Consider the following 13391-nt stretch of genomic DNA (forward strand, 5'->3'; position numbering starts at 1 on the left):
ATCCTCTCTCTAGCTTAGCTTCGGCTACAGATGGACGACAATCACTATGCATGCATTATTCACGCCTACGGTGTTAATACAGTCTGTAAAAATACCACTTTGACACACTTTCAAGATGATCCGCTGGTTAGATGTAGCATGATCTTATTTACTACCCACAATAGTTCAACTTTTTTTGCAGCAGCATTTTAATCAGTTAGCTCCAGGTCCTCTCTAAAATACATTTCAGACCAATTTGAAACCTGAGCAAATGACTTTCTACTAAATTTTCAAATTCTTCTGAATTATTTCTCTTTTTGCATTGTTCTTCTCTTTTCTGTAGTTTTATGCCTTCGTCCAGCTCCTGCCCCTTTCAAAAATACCTTTCGGGCGCTTTGAAGCTTCAGCTTATAACTTCCTACTAAATTTTCACTATTTTCAGCTTTTTTAGCATGGTCAACTATCCCCATTCAGGTTTTCGGCATTCTCACTGCTGTTTCGCAGGAACAGCCTTTTCTAGTGTTTTTTGATACCGTGTATTACATAGTTTTCACGGTTTGATGTGGAGAAGAAGACTTCATTAAAAACCCGTAAAGGAAACCATTTGGAAACCAACAACATGTCTGACTGTGCTTGGGAGGGAGTCACAGCTATTACTATACCAACTATAATTTCAGCTGTTAAGACTATAATATTCTTTTTATGAATAGCTAGCCTAGGCCTACTTCTTCTTCTGTTTAACAGTTCATCTTTCAGCTTCTCTTGCATTGTATTTCAGCTCTTAGCGTTGTTAGATGATGCAGTTCAGTTTCCACTGATGAAGAAAGTGTTTTGTCCGTCTCTTCATAAACGGAGTGACTAAGTACAGTTGAGTTCTGGATTTTAATAAGTATTTATCAATCTGCAGATTGGGAGAGAAAACCAGTCTTCTGACCATAAATGACAACACAACACCAAGCTTAGGTCTCAACCAGGTCTCTCTCCGCTCCGAAAGCCGGAGGACCATCTTTTATAGGGCACAAGAATGTAAACATAGATTGTGACAGTCAGGCAGTAATGATGTTTCAACAGTCTCAGAGAAAGAGATTCACTGCTCCCAACACATGACAACTCAGACTAGAGAGTTCATAGTTGGAGCTCTCCTTGTAGTCATGACAAGGAACGTTTAGCCAGTACTTTCTCCTGACCCCGAACATCTATTAACCCTGACACATAGACACAATATACTCTTATTAATAGCAAGCTTACATGAGAACGTACTAACTAGTATCCAATGACTAGTTCTATTGATTAGTGAATAATGTAAGCACACAGGAAATCCCAATTTCTTCCACACCACACTGCCTCTTTTGTGTGACTCACACATTTTTGACATTCATTTCAGCTTGCGGGTATTTTCTCATTTCTGTATTTTCTGCAATTTAAGAAAAATAATTTCATCTTTCAGCATTCCAACGCATTTTCAGCAGGAAATGCCTTTCTAGTTATTATTATTATTGTGAGAATGCTGTTAAGCATTCTCACTATTGTTTTCCTGTTTCTCTTTATTGTTGGAATGCTGCTTCAGCAGTTTCAGGCCATTCCTGCTATGACTTTTCAGCTTTGTACCTCTTATGCTTGAATTAATATAAATCAATATTCATAATATTTTTAACATGGGTTTCCAATGGAGTTTTCTTTCAAATCCTCTCAAACTTCTTTAAACTTCTTCAACTTCCAAATCCTTCTTCTTCCTCAATCTTTCAGCTAGAGCCACCATTTAAACTTTAAAATGTTGACAAAACCCTAAACTATTTTTAAACAATTCAGCTGTTCTATTTAACTTTTCTAACGTTTCTGAGATTTACATGGGTGTTTACGTGAAACCCTAGAGTGCAGACTGAAACGCTTAGAGTGGAGGGCAGCTTCGGATGTCGTTGAAAAAATATTTCTAGTTTGCCAGCATTGCCACAATTTTCGCTCTTAATGCTTCGTTTTTGGATCAATAGATAGCTAATTTTGTGCTGGTCGTAGACAGTTGTCTGTTGAATCCAACAGACGTACACATTTGTTCAGAGCCCCACGAAAGCGAGACAAAGTCCAACTCTCGCCCCATAGAGACCAATGCAAATCTGGTGACAAAATCGTCAGAGAAAGCAAAAAGAACAAGATTTTGAAACTGCCGGTAGAGTCGTATTTCTGACCGCACAGAAATATAAAGGACATCTCTGGTTTCGGCAGAGTCTTGGGTCTCGGAAAATATCCTTACTTTTTGGATTGGACGTATAGTTTTGCGTCTAGGTCAACTTGTTTGAGGTGTGGATTCTAGCTCCATTAGATATTCTCTCTGCCCAGCTCGTTAGCGATCACAGCTGCTCCATCGCCGTGGCAACCAAACAAACACGCACCAGTAAAGCAGAAGGAACACGTTTTTGAAACTGCAGGTAGAGTCGTATTTCTGACTGCACAGACATATAAAGAATATCTCTGGTTTCGGCAGAGTCTTGGGTCTCGGAAAATATCCTTAGATTTTGGATTGGACGAACAGTTTTGCGTCTAGGTTATCTTGTTTGAGGTGTGGATTCTAGCTACATTTCTCTTATTCTCTGCCCTCAGCGCGTTAGCAATCATAGCTGCACCATCACCGTAACGACAGACACGCACCACTCAGTCTCTCACACAGGTGATTGGTACGTTTACTTGACCATGAGAAACCCGATTACTAGCAATTGTCGGTTTATGCCAATAATACGATTACTCCGTTTACATGTGTAATTAGTTATGCGATTACTCAATAAACACGTCTACATGATTCTTTTTTATTAATCGTTGTATGCTCCACGGACAAAACTTGCACCATCATCCTTCTGCAACAAAGTGTCGCCGTGTCTTCCTGTATCGGCTCTACTGCTGTATGTTTCATTCCATCAACACATTGAATCCTACTAAGAAAGCCGAGTAAACGCATAGGCTACATCTGCTACTGCTAATACTATCCCAACTATAATTTCATCTGTTAAAACGATAATATTCTTGTTACGACTAGCTAGCCTACTTCTTCTTCTGTTTAACAGTTCAGCTTTCAGCTTCTCCCGCATTGTAGGCTATTTTAGCTCTTAGCGTTGTTAAGATGATGCAGTTCAGCTTCCACACTGCCTCTTTTGTGTGACTCACACATTTTTGAAATTCATTTCAGCTTGCGGGTATTTTCTCACTTTTATACTTTTTAAAATATTAAGGTTTTTGTGCAAATTATTCTCCCTTTAAAAGTAATGGTAAATCCTTTCAAATCATTGTTGGAATGCTGCTCCAGCCCCTTTCAAAAATACCTTTCGGTTGCTTTGAAGCTTCAGCTTATAACTTTCTACCAAATTTTCACTATTTTCAGCTTTTTTAGCATGGTCAGCTATCCCCATTCAGGTTTTCAGCATTCTCACTGCTGTTTCGCAGGAACAGCCGTTTCTAGTATTTATTATTGTTTATTTTCGCCCCCCTAAGGATCAGTCAGATTTATTATGACATTACATTACAAGTAAACGATTTGTGGGTGAAATTATCATTACCTGTGGTTTCAAACCAGTGTTGCTCACTGCAACGCTGTAGCCTACGCGAGACACTACAAACACATCTACACAGCTGTAGGAAGTCAAACGGCGACAGAACATGTTCGGCACTCCCCTTAAATCAAAAGTCTATCTAACTGCTACCTTAACTTCATTGCCACAGCCTAAACTTTGTCAATCTGTTCATGAAAATAATTAATTTCAGCCTAAACCGTACAACGGAACGTTAAATCCAATTCAACCAACGCAATCGCTACCAAGACGAACACAGCAGTAAGTAAGTAAGTCTTTATTTATATAGCACATTTCATACAATAATTGTAGCTCAAGGTGTTTTACATAAAATCAATAAAATCAATAAAAACAATAATACAAGTGATAAACAATTCAAACAAAAATAAAAATCCCAATAAGATCTCTGTTCAAGAGAGAAAACAACTTTAAAAAGTAGGAAAACCCTTTTGAGATAAAATTACTTAAATGCTTCGGTAAAAAGGTAGGTTTTAAGCTGTCTTTTAAAAATGTCTAGAGTGTTTGCTTCCCTAATATTTATGGGTAATTTGTTCCATAGTTTTGGGGCGTAATTGACAAAGGCCGAATCACCAATCTTCTTATGACTGCTTCTGGTGACCTCTAATAGGCCTGCATTTGATGATCGCAGTGTTCTAGCTGGTGTGTAGTTTATAAAGGAGTTAGCAATGTAGCTAGGTCCTTGTCCGTGTAGAGCTTTGTATGTGAGGAAAAGGACCTTAAAGTCAATTCTGAAGGTAACAGGGAGCCAGTGTAAAGTAGCTAGGACAGGACTAATGTGTTCTCTCCTTTTAGTTTTGGTTAATAATCTAGCTGCAGAATTTTGAATGAGCTGTAGTCTTTCAGTGGTTTTCTTGGGAAGACCAGTGAAAAGTGCGTTACAGTAGTCCAGCCGGCTGGATATAAAAGCATGAATTAACTTCTCTGCATCATTTTGGTTTATGAATGGTCGTACCTTTGCTATATTCCTCAGGTGAAAGAAAGCTGTTTTGGTCACTTTATTAATGTGAGAGTTGAAATTAAAATCTGAGTCCAGGATTACACCGAGACTTGTCACCTCTGGTTTAAGACAGGGGGTTAAGCCTCCAAGATTCTTAATAAGCATCTCTCTTTTGGATTTGGGGCCACATAGTAGGACTTCGGTTTTGTCTTCATTTAATTTAAGACAGTTATCATTCATCCATTTGTTTATTGCCAACAGGCAGTTGGTAATGGAATTGATGGCCGTTGCATCGTTGGGTTCAGTGGATATATATAGTTGTGTGTCATCCGCATAGCTATGGAAATCTATGTTATGTTCTCTGTTTATGTCGCCGAGTGGTAACATATAAAGAGAAAAAAGTAATGGACCTAAGCAGCTTCCTTGAGTAACCCCATAGCAGTTCTCATGTTTCTTGGACCTATGGTCACCTAAACTAACATAAAACTTCCTTCCTGTGATATATGATTTCAGCCAGTTCAATACACTATCCGTGAACCCAATAAGCTTTTCCAGTCTATTGATTAGGATGGCGTGATCAATTGTATCAAATGCTGCACTGAGATCTAACAGGATAAGGATAGAGACTTTATTTGCATCAGAGTTTAGTCTGAGGTCGCTAATTATTTTGGTGAGAGCAGTTTCAGTACTGTGATATTTCCTGAAACCTGACTCCGAGACTTCCAGGATGTTATTTTCTTCAAGAAAATAATTTAATTGGACTAAAACTATCTTTTCCAGTACTTTACTAATAAATGGAAGGTTTGATATTGGTCTGTAATTTGCAAGTAGACTGTTATCCAATTTGGGTTTCTTTAATAGGGGCTTTACAACAGCTGTTTTGAAGGCATCTGGGAAGACGCCAGTTCTAAGGGATGTGTTTATAATCTCTAGCACCAGACCTGAGACACTATCAAACACTCGCTTAAAGAATGTTGTGGGTATAGGATCAATATCTGAGGTTGTGGAGTTAGATTCGCTGACAATTTTGGAAAGTTCACTAAGTGTGATACAGGTAAATGTGCTCATGGTTATGTAGTCATGTACAGTAGTCTACTGTACTGAAGTAGTACAATTTACCGGGGCAGCTTCTCCACACAGGGCTATGTCGCACTTTGCGTTGTTACTGACAATGATCGCTACCAGTGAGCTTTTTATGAAAGCGATTTTCCACTAAATAAATGTCAAGCTTATTTACGTTTTTGGGGGCATATTTTCAGTTAGAAGATGGTACTGTTTGAATCGCGATTCAATCTTCTACTGCCGGTAACGTCGTAGAATAATCTTCAAAGGGGGTTCTTTATTCATGAATCAATGCAATATGAGTAGGCTAAATGCCTTAAAATATCACGAGAAGGGAAAAACTTAAAAGGACGTTTACGTCATAGAGATTAGGTCAATTTTTACACCGGTCTGCCAAATTTATTCGATGAGGATGCCTTTTGCAGGGGAAATTAGAAGATCTATTTCATTCTACACTTCACTCGTATTTTCAGTTGTAAATGAGCAGCAAAAAAAAAATGCTTTTAAATCTATGTAATCTTTATAAATAATAAGTATGCATTTTTATATAAAATATACAGAAATATCAGTTTTAGAAATGTCATTCAAAAACGGACCCCTGTGCAACCGACGCAAGCAAGCACACCCTACAATTTCCCCAGAAATTGTACCCTCTCTAGTTCTTTCCTATTTTAACAACTTTTATGTCCTATGTATATTTTTGGATCGAATCCAGCTGGAACCACTTTTATAGTTCTTTTACACTGTAGGGGAATCTCTACCTAAATATTTGTTGAACATCTATTTCTGTATTTTAGTTGCTCTTTCTCGTATTTGTAAATCCCTCCATTCTCCCATATCGTCATTTCTCTCTCTCTTTTTCTCCCCCCAGTTTGAGCTAGACATTGAGCCACGTCTGAAGTCCCCACTGAAAGGTGGTGTTGGTGACAGCAGTGGACAGGGAGGAGGGGGATTCAATGAGAGCCAGGATCCATCCTTCAGCCAAGTGCCCACGAAAGGTATGCAGCCAGTACAGTGTTTCCTATATATCGATTTATTTGTGGTGGCCCATCATATAAAATAAAAAAAGCTGCCACAAATTGTTTTTATTCGAATTTTTTTTACTGTTTAACCCTTGTGCTGCCTTCGGGTCACATGACCCAAAGGTTCATAAAGAACCATTGTTGTGTTTACCCAATTTTACCCAATACAAAAACTTTTTTTTTTTTTTTTTTTAACCTTTGCAATGTGGGGGGTCTGAGACAGCCCAACGGTTAAAAGAAAATGCTTCACTTTGTTTTTGTATGCGGTAAAGTTGTCGCAATACAACGGTGGGTCACAATGACAGATGGGTCAAAATTACCCGAAGATAACACAAGGGTTAACATGGCAAAAAAAGATGTAATTGTAGATTTGTGCGCAGCGCATTGATCCGCTCAGCCCCTTCTTGCTCCGCTCGCCTTTTCTCACTACAAAAGACTTGTCTGTGAATAGCCCCCTCTCTCTGTACACGCTCTGAATCAATGCGAGAGATAAACAGCTTTTTCCCTCAGAAAAGAGTTTCAAAGTTTACGAACAGTTAGGCCCAATCCCAATGTCCAGACTCACAGACTTTGAGGCGTGTTCTCGCTAAGTCTGTGAGGGCTTTGGGCTGTCCCACAGTCAAATCGTCAAGTGCGCGAGGGCTCTTTCGCAGAATTTTTTAGCCCTTTATGCACCCTTCTCATTAGTCCACATTTTTGCAGACTTTAGCAAAGGGAATTGACCACAATTCACAGCGTTGTGATGTGATACCAAGGGAAGCCCGGAAGCGGGAGAAAAATCGGGGCAAACCTGCCTCATAAAACAATGGTAAACGAACAAGCATGCATGGAATGAGCAACCAACCCTGACGTAAACACGGGAGTCAGATGGCTGAGTGGTTAGGGAATCGGGCTATTAATCAGAAGGTTACCAGTTCGATTCCCGGCACTTTACCCTACTTGCCTCGGGGGAATGTCCCTGTACTTACTGTAAGTCGCTCTGGATAAGAGCATCTGCTAAATGACTACATGTAAATGTAAACATAGTTAGAAATAAAAGTTAACATGTGTGTTTAAACACAAAGCTCACTGATGGTCAATATTGCCAGAACTGTGTGTAGGTTGTCCTTTGATGATAAATTCCATGTTTTCATCAGATTTTATCCCAAAACATTACTATTTTGCAGATAATGCAGCAAAGTGCTGTCCCATTGCAATTTATAGCATTTTGAGCCCTTGCAGCCTCTTGCACTTACTCACTTAACAGGTGACGTCAAAAGTAAGTGTGAGGGTTCAGAGCTTAGGGTTAAGGGGGGACATTGGCATTGGGCCTTAGTATAATAATTCTCTGCACACATTTTTCCAAAACTGATACAGTCAAGTTAAATATAATAATATTCATTGTTAAATACATTCAGTATAACAATATGAGTCCAATGTAATGTTTATATTACATTAAGCTAAAAAACTATTTAGCACTCTATTCGTTTTGATTCAACTATGCTGATCATCATTCCCTCTTGCAGGGGAAATGAGAAGACAACTATTTCATTCTACACTTCACTCTTAGTAATTTGAGTTGTAAATGAGCAGCACAAAACCTATTCTTTTAAAACTATGTAATCTTTATAAATTTAGTCATTTTAGCATACATAATAAGTATGCATTTTTATATAAAATATACAGAAATATCGGTTGTAAAAATGACATTAAAAAATGGACCCCTCTGCAACCGACGCAAGCAAGCACACCCTACAATTTCCCCAGAAATTGTACCCTCTCTAGTTATTATTATTCTTTTTGTCCCCCTAAAACTCAGTCAATATTTGGCCTACATAGACAACCAAGGTGTCAAAAGTTTCGTCTTGGTAGCGATTGAGTAGCTTGTATTTTTATTTACGTTCTGTTGCACGGTTTAAGTAGAAATAGTTTTTTTGTGGCAAAAAGTGAAGCTAACGGTGCGAGCGATTTTCCACTAAATAAATGTCAAGCTTATTTACGTTTTTGGGGGCATATTTTCACTTAGCAGATGGTACTGTTTGAATCGCGATTCCATGTTCTACTGCCGGTAACGTCGTAGAATAACCTTCAAAGGGGGTTATTTATTAATGAATGAATGCAATATGAGTAAGCTAAATGCCTGAAACGATCACGAGAAGGGAAAAACTTAAAAGGACGTTTAAGTCATAGAGATTAGGGTGCATAACGATGAGGCTGCCTCTTGCAGGGGAAATGAGAAGACATCTATTTCATTCTACACTTCACTCGTATTTTGAGCTGTAAATGAGCAGCAAAAAAAGATGCTTTTAAATCTATGTAATCTTTATAAAGTATTAAAAGTTGATAAATCCATTTTGGGAAAATTAAGGCCCTTAAAAGGTATTAAAAAGTCTTCATCCCGATTTTATGAGGTATTACATTTTGTTCAAGCTTTGTCCAAAAGGTTTGACTCCAAAAAGTATGCATGAATATATTTATTTTCCTCCCCATGACTATTATAAACAACGACGTGCTCGGTCAGCAAGTCATGTATTTTGCAAAATGCGCGGTTCGGTGATGTGTCGCCCTCCCAAATGTCGCGAAACATATTCCGAAATGGGGAAATGTACATTTGCGGACTCCTGGGCTGCGTTTCCCGAAAGCGTTGTAAGCCTAAGTTGATCATAGAATCCGATACGATACGATGAATTTTAGTTTTACGGGCCGTTCCTAAAACCATCGTAGCTAAAGTGTCTGTTGAAAATTCGTAGCTCTTGAAAGCACATAGATTAGCCTACTTCTTACGAGCATGTTCGGGAAACGCACGTAGGAAATATCGATGGTTTCGTTTTTTGCTCGATCGTTGCTACGATCCATCGTTATCGGGAAACGCAGCCCAGGTTGGAGAAGCATGAGTTTATACAATGGCTGAAGCCTGTCGCTGAAAACAACCGTGAGGCTTACTGTACATATTGTAAAAAGAAGATTAGCGTAGCCTCGATGGGCATCAACGCTGTCAAGTCCCACATGCACGGTGCTAGCCACAAGGCCGCCGTTGGCCACAGAGAGCAGCCGCAGCTGTCCATCGCCAGTTTCTATGCTCCACCAGCGACACCACTACCCAACACAACAGGTGAATTTGTCAAAACAGCTACGACAGCGACCTCTGCCCCATCGTCTGCCGACATCAGGGTGGCTATGGGCAGCACATCAACGATGCGCGCGGAGGTTATTTGGTGTCTCAATACTGCGGTGAATCACCACTCACTGAACTCAAACATTCAAATAATTTAATAAACCTTGCCTTTGCTTAATTTATTCTTACGAGCTTTGTTTCTTCCGATATTATCGGAGTTCTGTTGTATGGTTGTGCTCTATAGATTTATTTGCAGACTACTGTTTATTAGGGTTCCCCCGGTAGGAGGGAACCTATTGTTTTTGTTGGTTTTATTATTAATATTAATCTTCTTCTCCTTGCGCCATAATAACTCAACATGTTATTGGTCACACATTTTCTAATTCGGCACATTGATACTACATCCACGTGGGCACCCCCACACCAAATATGGGCCACATCGGACCATAGGGGCCGCCCTGCCACAGGCAACGCCCAAAAGTCTGATTTTCAAAGTGATGGCATTTCCACCCCATTCTTCTGAAACTTGGTGTATATGCCTCATTTGTCATGAGGAAAAAAAAAGCCATAAGGACCCATAAGGTCCGCCATGATGGATTTTCCTGTACAGTGATAATTTAGGAAAACCTTCAAATTCGATCTATTCTTAAACAAAAATTCAAATTGACTTGACATTTTGTACAGATGTGTATCATTGATGTATTTAAAATTTTTACTTAAGACAGTTGAATCAAATACAAAATGGCTGAAAGGGATGTATTTATGTAAATGTCCACATTGCCTCAATATGTTTGTGTCAATAAATCAAATATAATTTTGAATGGTTTTTCAAACCTAATAGGGTTTAAGATGACATCAATCCAATCCAAGTACCATAAACAATTTCACCTTGGTATGTCAAACTATGATTGAATTAGAGCTGTTTCAACTTTGGCTGAATCTAACAACGCTTACCACAGGAGAAACAGCTTACTTTTTTACACAGTAACTGAACATGACAATATTCAAAACTGAGAATAGCTCAATGGGCTGGGACAGTGACCTGCAAAGGATAAGGTCATAGGTTCGAAACCAGTCTCAGTCTTTTAGCCTGTCTTAAATTTGAATATCTGTTTAGTTAAACAGGATGATATCATTCTGAAGTACCACAAACAATTTCACCTTGGTATGTTAAAATATGATTGAAAAAACAATCAACAGTAAAATATTTCACAGCGAGTACAAGAATTTGAAACCGTTACAACTAACCAACAAGAGCAACAAGTCTCTCAATACGAGTCATTGTGATCCTGGAGGAAACTAACATCAGGTCCAGCCAAGCATTCCTAAGTGCCGTTGTACTCCCGGAACAAGTGCGTCTTGAGCCTTTTCTTGAAGGTGGGGAGACAGTCAGTGTCCCTGATGGAGGTGGGGAGTTGATTCCACCATTGGGGGGCCAGACAGGAGAATAGCTTGTGTTGGGACCGGGCGCTCTTGAGCGGTGGGACCACCAGACGGTTGTCAGAAGAAGACCGTAGGTGGCGGGGGGGGGGGGGGGGGGGCTGTAAGGCTGGAGGAGAGACTTGATGTAGTCGGGTGCAGTCCCGTTCACCGCTCGGAAGGTCAGTACCAGAGTCTTGAATCTGATACGGGCCGTGATGGGAAGCCAGTGGAGGGAGATGAGGAGCGGGGTAACATGGGAGCGTCTGACTGGAGGGCAGTGGTGACTGACAGGAGGGCAGTTTCTGTGGAGTGGCCAGTTTTGAAGCCCGATTGGTTGGGGTCAAGCAGGTTGTTCTGAGAGAGGAAGTTTGACAGTTGGTTAGATACAGCGCGTTCAATTGTTTTAGAAAAGAAGGGTAGTAGTGATACCGATCTGTAGTTCTGGAGGACAGCTGGGTTACTGAAGGGTTTTTTGAGTAGAGGGCTAACTCTGGCCTGTTTGAAGGCAGAGGGGAAAGTGCCGGAAGTAAGAGAAGAGTTAAGGACATGGAGAAGAAAAGTTATGATGGAGGGAGAGATAGTTTGAAAGAGAGGGGAGGGGACTGGATCAAGGGGACAGGAGGTGGGGCGATGAGAGAGAATGAGGTCAGAGATCTCTGCCTCGGACAGGGGAGAGAAAGTGTTTAGACATTTAGTTGGGTCAGTCATAGAGGGTGAGTGGGTAGGAAAGGTGGGTTCAGGGAACCGACTGCTAATGTCAGCAACTTTTTTCTCAAAGAAGGAGGAGAAGTTGTCTGCTGTCAGGGTGGAGGGGGAGGGTGGGGGAGGTGGGTTAAGAAGGTAGAGAAAAGTTTGTGAGCGTTTGAGGCAGAGTTAATTTTGTTCAGGAAGTAGTGGGTTTTAGCATCAGTTATGCGGGCAGAGAAGGATTTGAGGAGGGAGTGATACTTATCGAGGTCCAGACCGTCTTTGGACTTGCGCCATCTCCTCTTAGCTGCCCGAAGGATGGACCGTTCTTCACGAATCACATCCATGAGCCACGGGCAGGAGGGAGAAGATCGCGCAGGCCTGGTTGACAGGGGACAGAGAGTGTCGAGTGATGCAGTTAGTGTGGATAACAGGGTGTTGGTGGCAGTGTCAGTGGGGTGGCACATAAACTCGTCAATGGGAGGGAGGGAAGATGTTACAATGGAGGAGAAATGGGAGGGGGATAGGGAGCGGAGGTTGCGGCGGAAAGTTACGAGGGAAGGGGAGGTAGGAGGAGTTGGAGGGAGAGAGACAGATAATTGGATGAAGGAGTGATCAGAAATGTGTAGTGGGGTTACAGAGGTTAAGTCAGTGATACAGTTACGTGTCAGGATGAGGTCAAGCTGTTTTCCTGCCTTGTGGGTCACCAGTGTGTTCAGCAGCTTCAGGTCGAAGGAAGTCAGAAGAGACTTGAAGTCGACGGCCTGCGTTCCTTCGCGGTGGATGTTGAAGTCCCCAAGGAGTATCAGCGGTGTTCCATCATCCGAGAGGATGCTGAGGAGCATATCCAGCTCCTCCACAAAGTCGGCTAGCGGCCCTGGTGGGCGGTAGAGGACAACTAAAAATGCTTTGATAGGATCAGCTAGCATCACATAATGGTGTTCAAATGGTTTGGCAGTAACAGAGAGTGGGGTGGATGTGTATTTAATATGTGGGGAAAGGAGCAAACCTGTCCCACCACCTCGCCCGGTTGAGCGGGGTGAGTGAGAGAACGAGTGGTTGACGGAGAGAGCAGCTGGAGTTGCAGTGTTCTCTGGGCGGATCCATGTCTCTGTCAGCGCAAGGGCGTGAAGAGAAGCATGGGATGCAAACGCCGGGATGAAGTCTGCTTTGTTCACAGCAGACTGGCTGTTCCGGAGCCCAATAGAAAGAGAGAGGGCAGGTGGAGAAGAACTGGAGAGGTAGCTAAGATTAGAAGTGGACCGTATATACTTTGTGACATATCTACGTCTACGAGTGGTGTAATGAACGGGAATGCTGAAGAAACACATGCTAGCTATGAATATGTTTTAGGTAGGTTAAAATACAAATAGGGTGATACTTATCAGAAGAGGTGATCCGTCTCGTCGGCCATCCTCGGTGGACTCCCGCAGGTAGACTCCCTGTCTTTGTTCGACCGAGTCTTCGTGCACCGAGGTTGCCAGACGAGGCTGCCTCTGCAGTGCTAGCCGCCTTAAATATGCTAACGGCGCAGCTGACAATGGCCCTAATTATATAACAAAGCCAGGGTCTCACTCGGCGGCAAGTACCCTGAAACTCGGCCTCTAGCACGC

At 41.3% G+C, this 13391-nt stretch overlaps 2 protein-coding genes across 2 annotated transcripts in view; one reads left to right on the top strand and one right to left on the bottom strand.

Moving 5' to 3' along the window:
• tmem259 (transmembrane protein 259) overlaps positions 1-13391 on the top strand; it is an 85687-nt gene that overhangs the window by 36287 nt on the left and 36009 nt on the right. Inside the window, exon 3 of the mRNA XM_062451016.1 lies at positions 6425-6551. Coding sequence (XP_062307000.1) covers positions 6425-6551 — 127 coding nt within the window. The remainder of the gene's footprint in view (positions 1-6424; positions 6552-13391) is intronic.
• Positions 11847-13337, bottom strand: LOC134011411 (uncharacterized). Its single transcript, XM_062451028.1, has 2 exons — positions 13160-13337; positions 11847-12962 (listed from the first exon to the last, which is right to left on the bottom strand). Exon 2 carries the CDS (start codon positions 12705-12707, stop codon positions 11892-11894), a length of 816 nt encoding a protein of 271 aa, XP_062307012.1. The 5' UTR covers positions 12708-12962; positions 13160-13337; the 3' UTR covers positions 11847-11891.

Source organism: Osmerus eperlanus, chromosome 24 (genome assembly GCF_963692335.1).
Source record: "Osmerus eperlanus chromosome 24, fOsmEpe2.1, whole genome shotgun sequence".
NCBI classification, from domain to species: domain Eukaryota; kingdom Metazoa; phylum Chordata; class Actinopteri; order Osmeriformes; family Osmeridae; genus Osmerus; species Osmerus eperlanus.